Here is a 21,585-nt window from a genome sequence, read left to right on the forward strand (position 1 = left end):
GAGAAATTCAAAAAATATGCATGTTACTTATGTACAATTTCAGCAACTTCAGTCTGCCCAACCTCCCTGGCCTTGCAAGCAGTGGAACACTGAGAACACCTACATCTGCAATGTGGAGAACTGAGGTAGTAAGTTTAACTAGTTGGTGTTCCACGCCTGTGTTTGAGTGTCTCTCCTTTTGTTGCCATTCGATCCGCTACAAAGATGGGCTATAATTTAAAGTATCAATGTGCGCTACAAACCTTGTGAGACTGGTAATTCTATAGAACAGTCCATTCTCAACTTTCCAGGTTCCATAGCTATGGGTTTGTGACTATGTTCCCCACATCCATTTCATGCATGAATTTAGGTGTATTAGTAATTAGATGTAAAGTACATTGGACATTAGATGTAAAGTAATGCAAGTAATTTTAAGTCCCCTAAGGAGCAGTATGACACTGACCTTAATCAGGGTTTACTGGACTCCAGGATAAAGTGCCACATTTATGAGAAAGCCCTGTGACACTTCAGAAAAAATAGCACATATGTATTATGGCACAAGCTTTCATGAGCTAGCGCCTCCTTATTTCTGATTAGATTGGCTCTAGGTTCTCAAGTTTATGCCACGACACTTTGAAGATATCACAGGTCCCGTTTGCTGAGCTTTCAGCTGCTATGAATTACATCCCCCCCTTAAAGAACATTAATCTAAGTTCCCCCCTTCAAAAAAGATGTCATTTCCCTGCATATGCACAAAGCTACAGTATTAGGATTGCAAATGCCATATAATTATTTTTGTACAGAAGCTGCCCCACAAAATACTGCTGACAGATTAAGAGTCAATACTCTGAAAAATAATGTGTGTTAGATGATGACTTGAAAGAAGTTTTCAAAGCAACACGTCCTGTAATAGAATCCTACAAGGATTATGGACAATTTGCTAATGAAGGGTTTAGAGAGGCAATTTACCAAGGGCTGGGGTACATGTACTTACTGTAAATTTAAAAAGCTAGAGTAGGGAATATGATGGCAGCAAGCTACTTTAACAGCTTAGAAACAAGTTGAAACCTTTCATATGCTTACATAGTTAAGATTCTGAAAAGGAACGCTATGAAAATGGCAATGTGTTTGATTTCAATATATAATTTTAGCAGAATTATTCTTATTTCTAATTATGACTCACAGCTCTCAATCTCATACTGCCAGCTTTTTCTCTGCAGCTCTGACCCTCTCCTCTACTACACAGCTGTAAAACAATAACCTATTTGACCAAGACATTGCTATAACATCTCAACAAACTGAAGAGTTAAAGAGTTTTGCAGTCATTCCAGGTGTATCACACAGGATTAGTAAAGATACATTCAAAATCCATGCTCATCATGAAGTTTCCATTCCCTGTACAGTAACTATGCATGTAACACTTCAACTCTGCAGAACTTGTTCCTAAGCAAACAGGCTGCACAAAGCCATACAAAAGTTAACAGTACTACTACTAATGGGGGGGGGTGCTGTTTCATTTGTGAATGTGGATACAGCAATACCCATTCTTTTCTTAGCACATTAGGATTGTTTTAACTGTTTGACAATGTCAGTTATAGAGCTGGTTTTGCTATGAAGCCAAAAACTGGTCAACATTCATCCTCCATTAGAGAAACTAGTTAACTGACCATGCTAATATTTCAAACATACAGTGGACGCGCGGGTTGCGATTCGCTGCTTCTGTGCATGTGCCGAAACCTGGAAGTAACCCGTTCCAGTACTTCTGGGTTTGGCGCGGTGCGCAACCCGAAAATACGCAACCTGAAGCGTCTGTAATCCAAGGTATGACTGTATTGAAATGTGACATGCAATTCAGAAAAATAAGGGCCATGTCAGATCCTGGCAAGTCGACAACAGTATACTCCGATAATCTTCCTGCAGCTGACTAAACCTCAAATATATGCTATATTTCCCAATAAGGCACACAGGGGAAGATTTTAGGGCCTATACTCATTAACATGCACATAAATCCAACCCTCAGTAACCTTACCAGAAATGGCAACTGTGCTTGTCTCCAGTCTATACAGTTCTAGTATTTGCAAACAGGGATACGATTTTACTACAACTTGGCACAAGAGCTACTACGTAGTGCCCAAGCAAACAGATCCAGTGTGAAACACAGTTGGCATTTTAAATATTTTTCTTCCAAATTAGAGGTAACATATTCCAAATACTAACCACAAAAATACCCCCCCCAAATAAATACAAATAAAGGGCCATTTAGGATCAAAGCCTTCATTTCGTTTTTAAAAAACCTTGAAAGGGTAAGCCGTCTTTTCAAAGAGCAGACTGAAAACATAGGAATTCAATCAAACTCTATCTTATTTAAGACTCAGAACACCATTCGGAACAAATTCTAAATACATCTGCACTCAGTCATGCCACTCCTATTTTGAAAAATCAAAAAAAAAAAAGGAAAAAAATAGTAAAATGCCAGATGAACATAAAAAAGGGAAGCCTCAGCATTCATTCCTTAACAGTTAACACAACTACTTTTCACACTTAGAAATGCTTCCAGAGGCAGATATAACACTAGGCAGTTAAATGTACTGGTTCCTTGATCATATACAAACCTTTTTGAAATTAAACATTATGCCACTTTCATAGCGTATATCAAAGGTCAAGAAGGGGAAAAAATAATAATTGCAAGGTAGTTTGTTTTTTAAAAATGCAGATATCTGACACCTCTGTAATTTAAGGTGTCAGCAAAAACTCAACTTGCAATAAAAACACTGTAGCATGTTGTACCGTCGCTAAAGAGAACACATTTTTTATTAGGACAACTGTGAATTAATGCTTAAATGTTTCATCCATGTTCATAAATTGTGTAAAGTTAAAAATTACCAACTTCCACCCTACTTCTAAACCAAAAGCACGGATTTGGAAAATAAGTTATGCAAGGAACCTCAAAGCAGTTCCCCACAAGGCACTCCTGTAAGAATGCCTTGTGTCAACTGCTGCCATACAAGCAAGACGATTACTCAAGAGTTATTTGCTCCCATTGTATTACTTTGCTATCTTGCAGAGACTCCTGTCAATCTTTTTACAAAAACACTACAGAATTTGGGCTTGCTGAAGCATAAGTAACATGTAGGCTGTACCATAGAAAGCCAAAAACTGGACGGAGAACCAACTAGGAAGATACAGGAGATACTGGAACCACAAGCTAAGCATGTCTACTCATCTATTCAGCATTATCCTCTCCCAAATGCTCCAATTGTCCTGAAAACAAGTTCTCCAGGATTGGACTCCATGGGGAGAGTCATTTGATACTTACAGTTTTAGAGAATGGACTCGGGATTTTAATCCAATTAAGACATCTTCATATCCTACAATTCTATTAATATATGTTAGCAAAGTGTCTTAAATAAATGTGTTCCCAAGGGAATTACTGAAGTGACAGTTGCTTACTGCAAGTTTTCAGATCACCCACATAAAAGTATGTCTGCTTCACTTTCTTTGAAAGGTACTCTGTTCACTACGGTAGTGTGCTGAATTTCCACTCTAGCAAGTATGGGGAAACTGATCTGTAGCAGACAACCAATTCCACTTGAGGTCAGCATTTCAAAAGTGCAAAATTCAAAAAGCCAGTTTTTCATTTTAACTTAGAAGCAGCAAAACTACCTAGCTTGAGGCTTACTGACTTCTCTAAGCAACAGAGTTCATGGCATCCAACTGATCTTTCTTTTTATGTTAGCTCCTGAATTAATGTCACAGGTTTTAAGATGGAGCCAAGATTTGAGAGGAACGCTAAATGCTGCAATCCTGGATAGACTTGAAAGTAAATCTCACTGTTGAGAGGATTTGTTTCCAAATAGGTCTTGTTAAATTCAAGCTGCATGGCTCCTGTTGCAGAAACCACAGTCCTGTGACACCTTTCAGGCCAATTTATGGCATTATGTTAAACACCAATAAATTTCCTAAAAAGAACGGACAAATTGCCAAAACTACTACGGGAAATGTTAATTACTCAGGTTTCTAGTTTGCACCAAGCTTAATTACACTTACATGGAAATTGGCCCCACTGAAATTTCCAGTTAAGAATGATTTTCTCAAAAGGGAATACCTTTTCCCTCACAAAGTGTGCAGGAAGCAAGGGGCCAGACTACATGTACTACTGTCCATCAAATTTAGGTCAAGGTTCTAACTTAGTCAATGTTTCCTTCGGCAGCGGTTAAGAGATGAAGAAAAAGAATGCCAGACTTGGGGGTGAAGTTACTAAGGAAGAGCCAACTTTTCAGACTGTTGTTTTTACACTATGCACACACAGGATCTAAACCAGCTTGTCCCAAAGTCTTGTGACATTTCATTGCCTCACCAGCTCACTGGCTGACCTAATAATGTAGGTATAACTTTTGGCAAAGAAGCTAAGCCATAAGGAAACAGGCCAAGACTTCTGAAGCCCGTGGCACCACTAGTCTTTATAATGCTTAACTGGGCTGCAGCTCTTTTGCCAGGCTTCCAGAATTGAAATTTCAGAATACCAAGCCAACAAAGATTCTAAAGCATTGTTTTTCCTTAAGAGGGAATCCTTCAAACAATGGATTTAAGGGAAGTCTTACGCCACACTACTTGCCTTACTTTCACGAGTTTGGGTAAATTCCTAGTTAAGCCATTGTGCTTCCAGAAAGGCTGCTACTCACACCAACACTTTGCTTATCTTAAAACTGAATTCCTTAACTTTTAAAATAGAATTTTAGCAGTTCAATGACACTGCTAGTTTTTATTATACCTTTTAAGCTCACACTGTATTGGAATTATCACTCTGATGTGTCTTTACTGAACCAATATGAACATCTGCTGTTGTGCTTTAAGGATCTAAAGCCTATTAGGAACTATTCTTGATGCACCAGTGCTGCTAGTTATCCCATAACTGTTGTGGACAGTATGTTTTATTCTCCTAAGGTCACTTCACCTCTAATGGAGCGTTATCAGTTTTGAAATTTAAAGGCCCACTTAATCGGTGCATGATCTGAACATTACCCAATTTTGAGATGAAATTGTCTTCTGCAAAGTTTACTTTTAAGAAGCTTGTATTATATAGCTTACCTCATTCTATTCCCCACTCCCAAACACAAGTTAACCTGACAATAGGTGTCTTTCTTAATAGGGCACTTTGAAATATTCTTCAACAAGAAATGACAAGTGCCTCAGTGCTATAAAGACTTCTAGCCAGAAGAGTGTCATTTGTTCTTTCGGGGAGGGGAGTGTTACAATATGAAATGCTACCACCGGAGGTGTAGATGGAGGCATTTAAATTCTGCTTTGTGAAACATTCCCCACAGAAAGTAAAGAATCTAGTGCTTAATGGGGGGAAGTCACAAGGGCAGCATCTCTAAAATGCTCTTTGATGTTCATGCAGACCCATTTTAAAAATCCAGATTCCTCCTGTTTTAAGGAATTAACCAACTTAAACATTAGTGTCCTAAGCAGATTGGCAAACATTTAACACCCTTAACAGCCTGCATGCATCAGTAGGTGTCACTTCATGGCGCTGACAATGGAAGAGAACAGCAGCAAAAAAATAAAAATAAAACAAAGTGGTCTGGAACAGAAATGAAGGTTGTGAAATGTAATTAATACCAGAAAGATTTTGCTTACCAGGTGGAATTGTGGCTGTTCCCCTCCCTTTGATGAGGTAATACAAGTGCTGGATTCCCATTTTTCCTAATGATAACTTCTTTCCTAGTACATTGTACAGGAACTGTGGAATGTGGCAAATTAAGACAAAACTTACCCCCTCCCCCAGCTGTGTGCATGTGGCCGGAGAAAATGCAGACACCCCCCCTTTTATAACTTTTCCAGCAAGTGTCATTGACACTCGCAAAAGATTTGGGGTCCAGTGGTAGCATTTCATCTCAGCAATTAATTTGTCTGAACATGCTTTCCCAGTCAAGCCCACCCTCAAAGAAACCTAGAGATGAAAAAAGGGAAGGGGAAAAGAGAAGGAAAAGACACAAAACAGTTTGCCTGCCTGATACTAAACATAAGCACTTGACAAAAATTTCCTAATACAAGTACAGCAGACAAACATGGGAGAAATAACTGAAATCCAAAGCTTGTGTGATGTTGAAACCTAAAAAAACACATTGTGGATTTATGATAATACTTTGCACTTATCAAGCTGTATCTAAAGATCTCCTCCTATATATGAAGTGGGAGTGGAATTTCATTAGATCGGTTTTTTTGAAAGGTGATGAAGGGGAAGGTTAAGGCGTTCTCCCCCCCCCCCATCATCTCTCCTTCCTCCATTTCATGTCTGCTTGCTTGGGGCGCCAAACACAAGCTATTCAGGGGGAGGAGTTTACTACAAGCTGCTTACATCAGCTCCCTTGCCCAGCAAGCCTTGTGGGTTCTTGTACATGAGGAAGGAAAGAGGCAGCGACGCCATTTTAGAAGCACAGGCAATTAGGGAAAAAAGCAAGAGGCTTTAGAATCTATTAAGAGGAAACTATAGCAATACAATCCCCACCATAGACACAATTTGTAGCATATTATGTCAGTTCTATAGACTAGAACCTATTTAACATACACAGTTTGGGGGGGGGGAGAAAGGAATTTGTCCGCGAGTGCCGGAGATTCAAAGAACCTCCCATTAGTCACTACTATAGGGTTAACTCCACTCCCCCCTTCTTTTACCCTCCACTTGGGAGGAGGTAGAAAATGGCATTAGAATGGAAAGGTCCTGTAAAGGAAATATACGCTGCTTGTCAGGGACAAAAGATAAAATAGCACCGCCATATTGCAGCAAGGGGAAATAAATAGGATGAACATTTTAAAAACATTAGACCTCATTTGAGTCCGAGAAAACTCTTAATTGGCTTTTTTTTTAAAAAAAAATTGAGTGGTTTAAAACAATTTTCCCATCATGTTGCAATCTTTATTTTTAGATTGCTAGTTATTTTTTGCAGCATTACATACTTACATATACATTATAAAACCTTCCAAGATTTTTTTTTTAAAAACCCCACAACCCCCATTTTAACATTGACAAATTTAGAAAGATACTGACATATCACCCTGTATTTAAAACTGCCTAACTACTGGCTAGAACAAAGTTATTGCTTTCTTCATCCCTTCGCCTCTTACCCTGCAATCTTTATGTACAGATTGCTTATTTAGCTCCATTTCTACGTCTCCCACACAAAGAAGTAGTACTTTATGGCTCAGTCACCACCATCTATTATGTGGGAGCTCATTAACCCTTGACAAGTCCTGGAGATGATGGATTATCTAAGAGACCATCATGCTCCTTATAAATATGCATTTTAGGTGACAAAATGCCCGAGTCTTAAGGGTTAACACCTCAAACAAAACCCACTTCCCCTCCATTTTTTTTTGGTCTTTTCTTCGTGCCATTAGCTCACTTCGACACGGACCAATTTTCTTTTGGTCAGTTGGTTGAAAATGCGACACTTACTATCCAATTAATTTTCTCGTCGACAGCGCCTCAAGGTTTAGCTTTTTTTGGATTAAGCTGTGTTTTTAAAGAAAAAATATTTGGTTTTCATTTTTAAAAAATATAGCAACTTTTTGGACGGTCAATAAATAACAAAAAGTTGCCTTTTAAAAAAATCAGGGAAAGTTGTTGCTAAATATTAATTTTGTTTTTTATGTTTTTTAGTGGCGGTTCTCCTTCAAGGTCACAAAGAATTTTATCAGCTTCCCAATACAGACGATCTGAAATGTAGCTGGCTTTTTTAGTGTCGTCTCAGAGGCTCAAGATTGTGGGGGTATTTTTCTCTTTGTTTCGCGGAGCAAGTTCGACGGTGGTGTCTCAAGCCAAACCAAACCTATAACAAGAAAAGAGGGAAAAAAAATCACAAAGTTAAGCTTAAGAATTTAAACTCAGAGGGGGAGAAAAAGCAAGCAATAAAACCGAACTGTTACGTAACAACAAGCCTTTGTTAAGGAGAGGAAGCCGCGACGATCACTGGGGCGGGCGGGGGGGGGCGAAGAAAGTATTTTCCCCCTTTTCTTTTTAAGGGAGGACGTCCCTTTAAAATTAAGTTGCTCGGTTTTAAATGGGTAATATTTCCTTTAAGGATAATTCAGCTAAGAACAGTCTTGAAATGACAATTTACCTCCAGGTACAGCCAATCAAATAATTTACTAAAAATCGCCAATTAAGACGCATTCTGGGAAGGGGAAAAATAAAAATAACCCTAACGTAATGCCCCTTTGTCCCCACCCTAGCCGTTCCCCACAATAACGTTCCGAGATACACCGTACTTACCTTTTAACAGACCCCAGAATGGCCGACCAGGGCGCGCGCGGAGGCTTTTATAGGAGGCCACGCCCTCTCCCCAACTCCCCCCTCCCATCGTCGCGCGATGCGGTAAAGAACAAAGGCGAGAGCGCGCGCCGCCGCCCCATGCCGACACAGTTGCCCGGCCAAATCCGAATCAAAATTTACTTCAAAACACATCACCTGAATCGCATTTTGAAATCCAATCCGACTAACTGAGCCGAAATAAAAAATTCCGCCCGTGAAGGTTGTGGCGCAGTTAGTAGAACACGTGTACGCATGCGCGATCCGTTTCCAGACCCGCGACGTGTGCGCGCCCGCGCGCGGCCTCCGCCCTAGTTTCCGTGGGGGGCAGGGAAGGTGAGTGCGAGACGGCGTCACAAACCGAGCATGCGCCTAGCTCGGTGGTTGACGGCGAGTACCGAACTCGGCACAATGGTCAACCATTGTGTTCATGCGCAGTGAAGAAGCTCTATCGGGGGTCGGGGGGGGTTCGTTCGGCGGGTTGTGGCGCAGTGTTTTATTGTGGAGAGCGTTGTGCGCGTGCGCGAGACTGGGCTGAACGGGGAGTAGGCCGCGTCATAGCAAAACGCGAATTTAAATAAATTTCCATTTTGGTTTTTTTTGTCGTGGACTTTTATATGTGAATAAATACCAGAGGCTGTTGGGGAATATATATATATTTTAAACTATGGGCCCAAACCTGTCGATGCCCCAAGGGCACCACGTACAAGGTCACCTTGAGGAAGGAGCGCTATGGCGCATGCGCAGCGAAACCTTCGGACTGCAAGATGGCGGCCTCCAGTTGTGCCATGCTGCTCAGCAGGAGCTTGGGCTGCTTGGTGGCTCGCACTGTGCTTCGGAAGCCTCTCTGGGCGCAGGTGAGGAGCCTTTTGTGTTTCACCGGGGTACTCGCCTACAACTCGGAAGTATTCGTTTTATTATGCGGGGGTTAGAGGCTTCCGCAGAAACAAAATTGTTTCTCTTTGTGCTCGTACTAAGTTCGGCTAATTCTGTCTCCTTCTCCTTTCTTGCCCTTCTCTAATTCTCCATCGTTGCTTCTTTTACCTGACGAGAAACTTTAAATGAGGGCTTTAAATGACGGGGCTCTTCCTCTTTTTCCCGCTGCGGAAAGCGGGATGTCTGTATCCATGGTTACATCGCTGTATTTATATAGACATTGTAAACCATCCATTTATCTATTCAGAGAGAAAAAATCTTGTAACTACTGTTTCTGTATTAATTGTCCGCTATGGTTTTGTAACTAAAATGGAATGCACTTTTGGACTTGGGAAGCATGGGTTTAAATTCTGTATTACAGGCAGTGATTCTTATTTTACAATGTTCCGGTCCCTGCCCGGAAGAGATTATAATCTAAAGTACCATGCCCAATGGTGTCTGATTATAATTAATTACCAGTAATTGATAGTGCCCGCATGTTAGTGTGTTAATTCACCTTTATCCTTTGCTAAGAGCATGAGCCAGTTGCAGTAATAACAAAACAGCAGAATCCTATCTATGCCTACTCAAATGAAAGCCTTGCTGAAGTCAATGGGGCTTACTTCCAAGTAAGGCAGGGTAAGAATTGCAGCCTGATTTAATTACTTACTAAATTCATAGCCAGTTCTAGTCTCTTTAATATAGCCTTAATAGAGGACAAATTATTTATTTAATTTATTAGAGGATAAATAAGCTAAATCTATGTTAGCCTCTCCATGTTTTTTCATTTTATTTATGCAGAGAAAGCTCACCCTGCTGCTTTTCATCTGAAAGCTCACCTCATCCTGCAGCCAATCAAAACAAGACATTCCCACCCATAGGCTTTCAGTCTAAAAAGGAGAAGGGTGGGGGAGAAAGCAAAAGACACCAATTCTTAAAGTGTAGCAATAGCTATTTCTGATAGGCTTGTTCATACATTACGGTGGACGCAGGTGCAAGCTATGGCTGCACACATACAAGTGTGATACACTTGGTGATTTGTACAGCTCAACTATGTATTGTGTACACTGCATGATGGAGGAGAGAGCATGGTTAACAGGAGAACTATGTCTTCTCTGTCCCATAAATGCATATTGTGTGAAGCCAGGATCTCAGAATTATTTGAATTCCATCATAACCACAGAATTCCTTACCCCCCATATTGGCTGCATTTTAATTTCCCTATAGGAAAAGTGAAAATATGACTGCTACTTATTTTGCATAGTTTCAAGAAATAATGAGAATAGTTTTACTGTCTTCTATTGTGTGCTGAATTGGCAGTGGAGATGGCAAATGGGGCCCTTAATTTCTGAACACTTCGTTTGAGGAATATAGCTTTTTGAACTTGCTGTAATGTAATAATAATAATTACTGTATTATTTTTATTATTATTAATTTCTATGCCACCCACCTGACCGGGTTGCCCCAGCTACTCTGGGTGGCATTCAACAAATTGTAAAACATCAAATATTAAAACCTTCCCTATACAGGGTTTCTGCTTTTTAAAAAACAAACAAACCACTATCACCATTCATATCGATATCTGACTTGCTTTGCTTCTGCCCTTTAGAATGTATCCAGCATTTCCGTCCTGCAGCCCAAGCGATTAACTTTCCGTATTTACAGCACAGAGGCCGGCGAAGCTGAACCCACAGAGCAAGCGGCTTCTGACACAGAATCACGTTTTAAAGAGAAACCGTGGGAGTACTTTGAGTCTGAAGGTATCTGGGGAATATTAGCACAGCAGCAGTGTGTGTGTGTGCGCGCACACACACGCAAGTGAAAGAAGTGGTGTGTCGTTTAAGAATAGGGCATGAGCTGCAATGACATTCATGCGACTGCAGATCTTTTTACATAGATAAAAGTGGATAATGCTGTATTAGTCAGTGTGGTGCCTTCCAGATGTTTTGGACTCCCACCAGCCTTGGCCTGGATGGCCTGTGGATTAGGGAATTGTAGTCCACAACATCTGTTAGATGCCACATTGGCTCATGTTGGCATCTGTCTGTCTAGGGAGACAGTGGATGGGTGCACCTTTGTGAGTGGAGTCAAACCATTGGAGAGTTAGCACCTGCTGTGGCCGTAGGGGCTGATACTGGAGAGACATGTTTTGTTGCAGCTGGGGCAGGTGAAGGTGTCTGGTTGTACTGCTGCAGGTGTACCATGGCATTTCTTCTCTTTGTACTCCTCCCCGTGGTTATTCCTCCTCTGGTCACTGCTGCAGATACACAACCTGACTGTCTCCAGGTGCTGCGGTCGCCACATTGGCTACTCCTGGGATAATCCCCATGGCTAAGAATGTTGACCCCTGCCTGTATGTAACAGTACAGTTACATACAGGAGCTGGCCATTGGCCACTCTGTTTGGGGCTGATGGACGTTGCAGCCCTGATGGCAGTTTGGAATTGGTGACAATGGTAAGGGCCTTTTTAGCTGTGGCTCCCCACTTGTGGAATGCTCTCCCTGTTGTGGTCTGCCTGGCAACATTATTAACATTTCTTTGGCACCAGATAAAAATGTCCTCTTCTCCCATGCACTGACAGATTAGGTTAATTCTTCTGTTGTTTGTTGATCAACAATGTTCTATATTGCTAAAGTTTTCTGCCATTACCTGGTTTGTTTTACAGTGTTTGTGATTTTTTTTTTTTTTGGTAATATATTGTTAACTTTGTGCTATGCCTTCATGTTTTAACTTTTTGTAAGTCCCTTAGAGGTTATTTTCTTATGTGAACAGCAAGTTATAAACAAACAAACAGCAACATCTAGAGGGTTATCAGGGCTGGAAGAATCTCCTACAGAAATGTGCTAGACCAGGGGTCAGCAAACTTATTTAGCAGGGGGCTTGTCCACTGTCCCTCAGACTTTGAGGGCCGGACTATATTTTGAAAAATATATATGAATTAATCCCTATGCCCCACAAATAGCCCAAAGGTGCATTTTAAATAAAAGGACACATTCTACTCTTGTAAAAACATGCTGATTCCCAGACTGTCCGCTGGACGGATTTAGAAGGCGATTGGGCCGGATCCGGCCCCTGGACCTTAGTTTGCCTATCCATGTACTAGACTTTACATTTTCTTTTTTTCACCTCACATACACCATTACGTACATGCAGTTCTTATAAGTGTGCCATGCCTTTCTCCTGTGGGACAGCATACAAATGGTTCTCAGAAGTATTTTTTCCAGGCATGTTCCAAAGCAGGACCAGCATGCTTGCTCTGTGTGATTTCCCTTGTATCTCTTGGGAACATGTGGTCATTGGCTCTCTGCTTTGGGTTTGTGCGGCTATCTTGTTTGCCTCCTCCAGCTACAGTTGAGCACTAAGCTCACTGGGTCAAGTTCAGTCACTGGTACCTCCAGTTGCTGTGCTTGGAACATTCTTCCTGAAGCTCTGGAGAGCCATTGGCAGTACGACACCAGATGACCTATTGACCTCATTCAGTATAAAGTAGTTTCTTCTGGCTATCTATGAATATTTACCAGATTCTCAGTAAAGAATGGTTAGCAAAGCCATAACGTTTGCTTTATGGCAAACTTTTAAATAACTAAGGTAGTGTGGTTGCTGACCTTGAGCCAGACATCCTGGAGAGTGAAGTCAAATTGGCCTAAGAAAGCACTGCTAATAACAAGGCCAGTGGAAGTGATGATATTCCAGCTGAACTATTTACATTTTTAAAAGATGGTGCTGTTAAGGTGCTACACTCAATATGCCAGCAAATTTGGAAAACTCAGCAGTGGCCAGAGGATTGGAGAAGATCAGTCTTCATCCCAATCCCAAAGAAGGGCAGTGCCAAAGAATGCTCCAACTACCGCACAGTTGCACTCATTTCACACGCTAGCAAGGTTATGCTTAAAATTCTACAAGGCAGGCTTAAGCAGTATGTGGACCAAGAACTCCCAGAAGTGCAAGCTGGATTTCGAAGTGGCAGAGGAACCAGAGACCAAATTGCAAACATGCGCTGGATTATGGAGAAAGCTAGAGAGTTTCAGAAAGACATCTACTTCTGCTTCATTGACTATGCAAAAGCCTTTGACTGTGTCGACCACAGCAAACTGTGGCAAGTTCTTAAAGAAATGGGAGTGCCTGATCACCTCATCTGTCTCCTGAGAAATCTCTATGTGGGACAAGAAGCTACAGTTAGAACGATATGGAACAACTGATTGGTTCAAAACTGGGAAAGGAGTACGGCAAGGCTGTATATTGTCTTCCTGGTTATTTAACTTATATGCAGAATTCATCATGCGAAAGGCTGGGCTTGATGAATCCCAAGCCGGAATTAAGATCGCTGGAAGAAATATCAACAACCTCAGATATGCAGATGACACAACCTTGATGGCAGAAAGTGAGGAGGAATTAAAGAACCTTTTAATGAGGGTGAAAGAGGAGAGCGCAAAATATGGTCTGAAGCTCAACATCAAAAAAAAAAAAGATCATGGCCACTGGGCCCATCACCTCCTGGCAAATAGAAGGGGAAGAAATGGAGGCAGTGAGAGATTTTACTTTCTTGGGCTCCATGATCACTGCAGATGGTGACAGCAGTCACGAAATTAAAAGACGCCTGCTCCTTGGGAGAAAGGCGATGGCAAACCTAGACATCACCTTGCCAACAAAGGTCCGTATAGTAAAAGCCCTGGTTTTCCCAGTAGTGATGTATGGAAGTGAGAGCTGGACCATAAAGAAGGCTGATCGCCGAAGAATTGATGCTTTTGAACTGTGGTGCTGGAGGAGACTCTTGAGAGTCCCATGGACTGCAAGCTGAGGCTCCAATACTTTGGCCACCTCATGAGAAGAGAAGACTCCCTGGAAAAGACCCTGATGTTGGGAAAGATGGAGGGCACAAGGAGAAGGGGACGACAGAGGATGAGATGGATGAGACAGTGTTCTCGAAGCTACAAACATGAGTCTGACCAAACTGCGGGAGGCAGTGGAAGACAGGAGTGCCTGGCGTGCTCTGGTCCATGGGGTCACAAAGAGTCGGACACGACTAAACCACAACAACAAAAGTTTGCTTGGGGCACATACCAGTAGCAATTGGGTGACTGCTAGATTTTAAAACTCACTGAACTCCCAGCAAGCAATTCTGTGCTGTTTTAATTTATATAGCACTATCAGTGTTCATGGTGTTTTATAGAGCGTTCTGTGTGTGTGTGTGTGTGTGTGCGTGAGAGAGAGAGAGATTAGGATGTAAATTTAAACAGCAGAGGGAGGTAATGGGGTCAAGGCAAGAAAGAGTGAGGCAAGGGCAGTACTGGATGAAGAGGAGGTCAATGCGCTTAGCAGCTACATAATCTCCAGTTGATTTGGGAGTGAGAACTAAGCAGTTAAGTAAAAATCCTCATGAGAGCGGTAGGTTTTGAAGGAAGAAAGTGCTACGTGGGGAGTTCAAGCCACAAGGGGCAGCAGGGAAGAGGAGCAGGAAACTTTGGGGCAACTGGGGGTGGTCAAGTTGGAGGAACAAATATCACTGGCAGAAATAACGGCTAAAGGGTAGGGTGAGACAGATCTGCAGAGAGGCTCTGAGAACAGTTTCACACTAAGATGGGAATAAAATCTATTGAGCCCCGTGGGACCTACATTTGAGAAGTCGTGCATGGGCTTGTGCTCAAAGGGATGCTTGTAGTCTTGGAGAGGGTGTATTAAATAAATTATTTATTTTTTAATGGGTGTGGTTCATCACAACACCAATGTTCCTTTAACCACCATCTGAGATTTTGATGAACGGTGCAGTCAAAGGCATGACTTGCTCTGAGGTAAATCACGTGGCTTAGTGGGGCTTGCTCACAAGTCGATAGAGCTGCAGCCCAAGTTTCTTAAACTACCATCACCTTTTCCTTCACAATACAGTAAGCCTGTTGTTTCATCTGGGGCATGCAGTGTGAAGCGGATGTGTACTTGAATCTGTAATAGTTGGGCTCAGGAGGCTGATAGCTTCTGCTGTGATGTCCTTTTGGAGAGCCTTGACAAAATGCTACTGTGATTGACTGGCATCGTTTTCTCCCCCCCTCCTTTAGAATACATAGAAAGATATGGCAGCAATCCCGTCTGGTTTGGCTACCGGCGCAATCACAAGGGCCAGATTCCGCCACAGAAGACCCGGAAGACTTGCATTGTGAGTCTTTCCCTATTTTTTGTGATGTGTGCCAGGAAAACTAAGTTCCAAATGGATACTGTGTGTGTATGACACAATACCGTCACTTCTTTTTGGGCTGCCTATAGTAGCCATTTTGTGGTGGAACCCATGATACTTTTATCAATACCAGCACCTCTTCTTTTTAAAATGTAATGACATTCATTTCATACATTTGTTCCTGCAGAGAGGAAAGCACGTCTGTGGGAATCCCTGCCCTATCTGCAGAGACCAAAACCTTTTCTTGGATTATAGGGTAAGAGGAACCAAAATTTGCTTCTGAATTGAAATAACCTCCTTTTCAACTGAAAGTCTCCAAAGCAGATAACAAGACTTGTTAAAAAATACAGTCATACCTCGAGTTGAAGTAGCTTCGGTTTGAGTGTTTTTGGGTTGTGCTCTGTGGCGACCCGGAAGTAACAGAACGCGTTACTTCGGGATCTCGCCGCTCATGCGTGCGCAGACGCTCAAAATGACGTCATGCACAGAAGTGGCGACTCGCACAGACGCGGATTGCGTTCGCTTCAGGATGCGAACAGGGCTCCGGAATGGATCCCGTTTGCATCCAGAGGTACCACTGTAGTATAAAAATTTGCTACATTTTGAAAAGGGGGGGTGGGGTTGGTCGCCATGTTAATCAGAACAGCAGGGACTGGTAAGAGAGGTAAAAGTACAATGTTCAAGGCCCTCCAGCTTTCTTGCCTTGACATCTTAAGAGCCAGTAAGGGAGGAATGAGGCAACCTTCCCTAGAGAGGACACTCTGTGGCTGCAGAGAAGGCCCCCGGCTCACGTCGCCACCACAGCATGTCAGATGGCCCCAAAGGGAAGAGCTATGTAGCTCTTTGGTCAAGCGTCTACTTAGCATTTAGAAGGTCCTTGGTTCGATTCTCGGCATCTCAGGTAGGGCCGGGAGGTCCTGTGGAGCAGCTGTCAGTCAGTATCAACAGGACTGAGTTTAAGATGGACCAATGGTCTAACTAACTAATGGCAGCTTCATAGGGAACTGGCAGAAATAGCTTTAGTGCCCATGATCCCTTTTTTGAATTGTAACATGTAAAGTCTGATTATTCCTGCAGAATGTGAGGCTTCTGGAGCAGTTCATCAGCCCCCACACAGGCATCGCCTACCACCCGACGCACACAGGTGAGCCACCGTTCATATCCCCCATTCCACTTAATTCTACATCCCTGTTGTTGTCTACCTTGTTGAGGTTTCCGGCACTGGAAGGAAGTGAGAACTCTATACCAGACAGGCAGATGCCAGAGAGGCTCTTCTCAGCCTCCAAATTCTTTCCCATTGTACTAGAACTTGTGGTCACTCGCTAAAACTGATGAACAGTGGATTCAGGGCAGACCCCCTAAAAAAACCCAGCTGTTTCACACAATACATATTTTTTATGGAATTCACTGCAACCAGATGACCACAAGTTTAGACAGCTTTTAAAAAGGGGTTAGTCAGATTCATGGAATGTATATCTATTAGCGTCCATTAGTCATGATCCTAGTCCATTGCCTATTTATTGCACCTTTCTTTCAAAAGACTCATGTTATCTTCTCCCTCTCCAAGGCCATCCATGGAGCTTTGTGTCTGAATTGGGATTTGAACCTGGGTCTTCTGAGTGCAGCAGTAATCATTATTAATTTTGGCCCTGTTAGGCCAAACACCACAGAGCGACTATACTGGACTGAAACAGTTGGCAGCACTGGAAAAATTCTAGCTTTCTCCCACCTTCTCCACATATTAACTGACTGGTTCCTGCACTCATCATCTGAGGCCTCTCTTTGTGTGCCCCCTCTACAAGAGTTCTGGAGGGTGGCAACACAAGAATGGGCCTTTTCTGCAGTGGCTTCTTGTTTGTGGAATGCCCTCCTCAGGGAGGCTCGCCTGGCACCTTCACTACATATCTTTAGGCGCCAGGCAGAAACGTATCTCTATATCCAGGCCTTTGGCTGAATAAACATTCTAAGGCCTTGTAAATGTGTTGGGGGTATTTTATTACGCATTTTGCGTCCTGTAGTGGTTGGGAGTTACTCGTGCGTAAACTTCCCCGTTTGGAAGCTTGGCTGCCTGGGTTAAACCGTCTTGACTGCACAGCCCATCTCAGCGTGGCTGCCTCAGTCGCTCGCAGAATCTGTCTGTGGGCATTTCTTAAACCTTTGCCAGCATAAAAGCTGTTTGATCCCCAATCGTCTCCGCCTCTCATTGCTCGGGAGTCTCCTTCGCAGGGAGGGCGTGGGTAGTGGAGGACCAGTGCTCTCCTCACTGACTTCCAAGGAAGACTCCTGGAGCCCTTCCACCTCTTCTCCCATTTGCTCTCTTGGATCCTTGGTGTTACGCTGATTTCCTTCCCCCTCTATCAAGCTGCGTCTCCCCCTAGTGCTGGTACCTTCCCCTGCAGAATCGGAGAGCCTCTCCTCCTGTTGCTCTGATGTCAGTTCCCTGACACGTCCTTATTTTGTATTTTAATGTTGTGAACCACCCTGAGATCTTCGGATGAAAGGCGGTATACACCACTTGCTTCAAGACCTGCTTGTGGGCTTTCTGAAAAAGCTGGAGGAAACAGAATGCTGGAGTAATGAGCTTTGGTCTGAGCCAACAGGGCTCTTTATGGTTTTTTTTATATTTTTCTAAGTGCCACACAGAGTAGCCTGTTGGCCAGAAGCATAGTTTTGCTGCGCAACCTGACCTGACCTCCTTGGAATTGGTCATGCTGTGTGACCAAGTTTTAGGGAAAGGATGGTAGTTGGGTGGGAGGGTACATGCCTTGCAGTACAAGTTCCCAGGATTAATCCCTGGCATTAACAAGCAAACGAGGCAGTAGATGATAGGCCTATCATGCTGGTGAGCCAGCCACTGCCAATCACAGGAGGCAGCACTGGCTAGACTGTCAGGTGGTTTGACTCGGAATAAGGCAGCTTCTTAGAATCCTGACCTATTTTAAAAGGTGTATAGTGGTACCTCAGGTTAAGTACTTAATTTGTTCCAGAGGTCCGTTCTTAACCTGAAACTGTTCTTAACCTGAAGCACCACTTTAGCTAATGGGGCCTCCTGCTGCTGCCGCGCCGCCAGAGCACGATTTCTTTTCTCATCCTGAAGCAAAGTTCTTAACACGAGGTAATATTTCTGGGTTAGCGGAGTCCGTAACCTGAAGCGTATTTAACCTGAAGCGTATGTAACCCGAGGTACCACTGTACATGAGCCTCCTCATTTTCCTGTGGAAAGGCCTGCTCATGCCCAGACTCCATACTTTCAAGCTCTTTTGTGACATCATGATTACAGTGGTGCCTCGGGTTACATACACCTCAGGTTAAAGACTCCGCTAACCCATAAAATAGTACCTTGGGTTAAGAACTTTGCTTCAGGATGAGAACAGAAATCGCGCGGCAGCGGGAGGCCCCATTAGCTAAAGTGGTGCTTCAGGTTAAGAACAGTTTCAGGTTACGAACTGACCTCCAGAACAAATTAAGTTCTTAACCCGAGGTACCACTGTACTCATGAAAAGGTACACTACCAGACTATTTGATTTGGAGAATCGACTCCATGAGTAGAGAAGTTGGTCTGTCCGGGTTCTAAGGTATAAGAAGCGTGATAGACTCTCCTCCCTAAGTGCAAACAAGTTTTTACAGTGGTGCCTCGCAAGAATCCGTTCTGTGATTCTCTTCGTCTAGCGGTTTTTTCGTCTTGCGAAGCAAGCCCATTGAAGGATTAGCGCTATTAGCGGCTTTTAGCAGCTTATCTGCTGATCAGATCAGCTGATAAGCAGCTTAGCGGCTTAGAAAAAGGGGGGGGGAGGGAAAAAACCAGCAGGAACTCGCAAGACATTGTGTCTTGCGAAGCAAGCCCATAGGAAATTCATTTTGCGAAGCACCTCCAAAACGGAAAACCCTTTCATCTAGCAAGTTTTCCGTCTTGCGAGGCATTCGTCTTGTGGGGCACCACTGTATTTGCATGCGGATGCAGTCTCTGCTGCACTTTGAAATGTTTGCCTCCTTCTGTCGCAGGTATCTGTATGAAGAAGTATCAGCAACTGACCAAAGCTATTCAGATGGCTCGGGACAGTGGTGAGTGGCATGAAGCTGAGCAAAGGAGGGGAAGAGAGTTGGGTTGAAGCTGGAGGGGGAGAGGATGCCTGCAGGGCTGTGTGTGGGATAACGCAGCCCCACCCGTACTCCATATCAGCAGTGGGAGATTCTTCAGCCCAGCAACAGGGAGATATTGTGGGTGTGGGAGGGGCTGTCGTTCCATCTTCTTTGGAGATAGCAAGAAGCTGTCTTTCTGACATGTTTACTCCTCCGCCCCCTCCCTCAGGCCTTTTATCCTCTAGCGTCCCCTTCGTCACTTTCCACGAGGACTACAGCAACCGGCATCCAGCTGTCACCAAGACCCCTCCGTCCCCAGCCCTGCAGAACAAGACAGCGTGGTATGAGTGGTACGAGTGGCAGCAGCCCCCGGAGAAGGAGATTCAACGGATGAGGAGGATTTACAAGGACTACCTGAAAGAGGAGAGCAGCCCCCCGTGAGTTAGGCAGGTGGCACTGGGTGAAACACACCCTAGCGGTTGTAGAATTGGTCCTTGAAAATATTTTGAACATCCAGTTTGGATGGATAGATCTTGGCTGCCTTCTGTTTGCTCATCTACCCATGTGTCAATAAAGTCAAAGACCTTATCCGTGACTCTGGTGGTTGATTCCCCCTCCCCCCTGTCAATATCTGACTGCGGTGTGGGGTAGGGGAGAAGCAAAAGCAAAGGTTGGGTACTGGGCAACCATAAACTCCAAATTCAACCTTCCAGTGAGCAGGTATTGTGTTTATTCTGTGATGGGAATTTTGAGGTCTTAGATACACGTTTAATGTTCATAAGTGTACCAACCAAGCACGGACATAGATCAGCACAGGAAGACCGACCTGAAACCATTTTGATTCCCAAACTGAGCAAATGTTTTCTCTGCAAGGTCAATGGAAAATGGAAAAGCCTCCCCATTGTCTTTTCCTTCACTAATCCTGTCTTAAGGGCACGTTTAAGATATGAATAGGGTGTGAGCCTGTGACCTGGTCCAGGAACTAAGTATTTATCATTACAAAAGACTGGCCAGGCTCACCAGGCAATCCAATCAAGGAAGCAGGGTATCCAATCAAGTAACCTGCCAGACAGGAGATAAACATTCAAATTTCTGTTTTAGACTGCCTTTTCTGTGATGTAGGTATGATGTATCTGGGGTGGTGGTCTTGGGTTACACCCATTATGTGATGTATGTATGGAGGGGTGGTCTTGAGCTCCGGGGCAGGGAATTTAAAATGTCTATATAAGGCCTTGCACTCCATTGTTCTGGGTTCTTCCTCCTCTTCAGCGTGTGAGGGGAGCACCCTGTTGCAGCAGATCAATAAAGATCAAGCTTACTAGCTGCTTTGCTTCTCAATATTCTGTGCTTGGCCTCTGTTATTTTCTCCTACCAATAGGGAACCTATGTAAGGACTCTATATGGGCTCTTGGATACCCCATAAGGGGGAAAGGGCAGATTTTTGTTTACAACAATATGCATAAGCCAGAAGTTAACCTTCACTAAATGAACCCATGCTTGGAGCACACTTTTAGTTGAAAGGTATTCAGACTGAGACACAGAGTTCTGGTTGACTTAGCTAGCTATCTAGGTGGAGAAACAAAGAAGCCATGCTTGCCCCTTTGTTCTCAGAAGGTGTATCCAAGATGATCTCTTGGCTCAAGGTCCAGAGAAAGAATGTGAGGAGGAGCGGGAAGTTATAAAGAGGCTGCAGCCTGAGATTTGCTAGTCTGAACATGAAAGAGAGGGAGAAGTCAGCATGGTGATAAAAGTACAGGGATAGTCTGGGAAGCTGGAGGCTCATTACTCCTTGAACCCATGCCACCCCCTTTCAGCCAGCTGAGTGGCACCCAAATTTCCAACAAGTACATTGTACAGTATGGCTGATGGGAGTTGGCAGCACGACTGCAAAACAGCTGCAATCTTCTTTCTGGGAATCCACATGATCCCTTGCTCACTCTGAATCATGGGAACTGGGTCAGAATGTCACAGTTCTAAAACCTTTTCTTCCTTCACTACAGTTGTTGTTCACTTTTATTAAATTTTCAAATTTTATATTTCGAATTAAACATCTTTTATTATACCATACATTCATTGACTTCTGTCCCTCCCCTTCGAAGCTTCATTTAACTTATCCACCATTCCTGCATATTTT

The 21,585-nt window shown here is 43.3% G+C and overlaps 2 protein-coding genes across 4 annotated transcripts in view; one reads left to right on the plus strand and one right to left on the minus strand.

The window, feature by feature from the left end:
• Positions 1-8,622, minus strand: part of PPP1R10 (protein phosphatase 1 regulatory subunit 10) — a 22,221-nt gene extending 13,599 nt beyond the window's left edge. Inside the window, exons 1-2 of one of the 2 annotated variants that reach the window (XM_081181892.1) lie at positions 8,450-8,622; positions 7,439-7,811 (exon numbers count right to left, since the gene is read on the minus strand). The gene's annotated coding sequence lies outside the window, so the exon portion shown is untranslated. Of the gene's footprint in view, positions 1-4,026; positions 5,577-7,438; positions 7,812-8,449 lie in introns of those variants that run through there. The other variant, XM_081181893.1, reaches the window with a different exon arrangement.
• On the plus strand, positions 7,992-20,039 carry MRPS18B (mitochondrial ribosomal protein S18B). Of its 2 annotated transcripts, none has more exons than XM_081183593.1 (7): positions 7,992-8,108; positions 10,815-10,965; positions 15,256-15,353; positions 15,559-15,627; positions 16,449-16,515; positions 19,374-19,433; positions 19,681-20,039. In XM_081183593.1, the coding sequence occupies exons 1-7, from the start codon at positions 8,043-8,045 to the stop codon at positions 19,890-19,892; spliced, it is 723 nt and encodes a 240-aa protein (XP_081039719.1). In that variant the 5' UTR covers positions 7,992-8,042; the 3' UTR covers positions 19,893-20,039. The 2 variants fall into 2 exon arrangements, with proteins under 2 accessions (XP_081039719.1, XP_081039718.1); XM_081183592.1 differs by lacking the exon at positions 7,992-8,108 and adding an exon at positions 8,821-9,147.
• Positions 20,040-21,585: the final 1,546 nt, after the last annotated feature.

This window comes from Podarcis bocagei, assembly GCF_964188305.1.
Source record: "Podarcis bocagei genome assembly, chromosome: 2".
Lineage (NCBI taxonomy): Eukaryota > Metazoa > Chordata > Lepidosauria > Squamata > Lacertidae > Podarcis > Podarcis bocagei.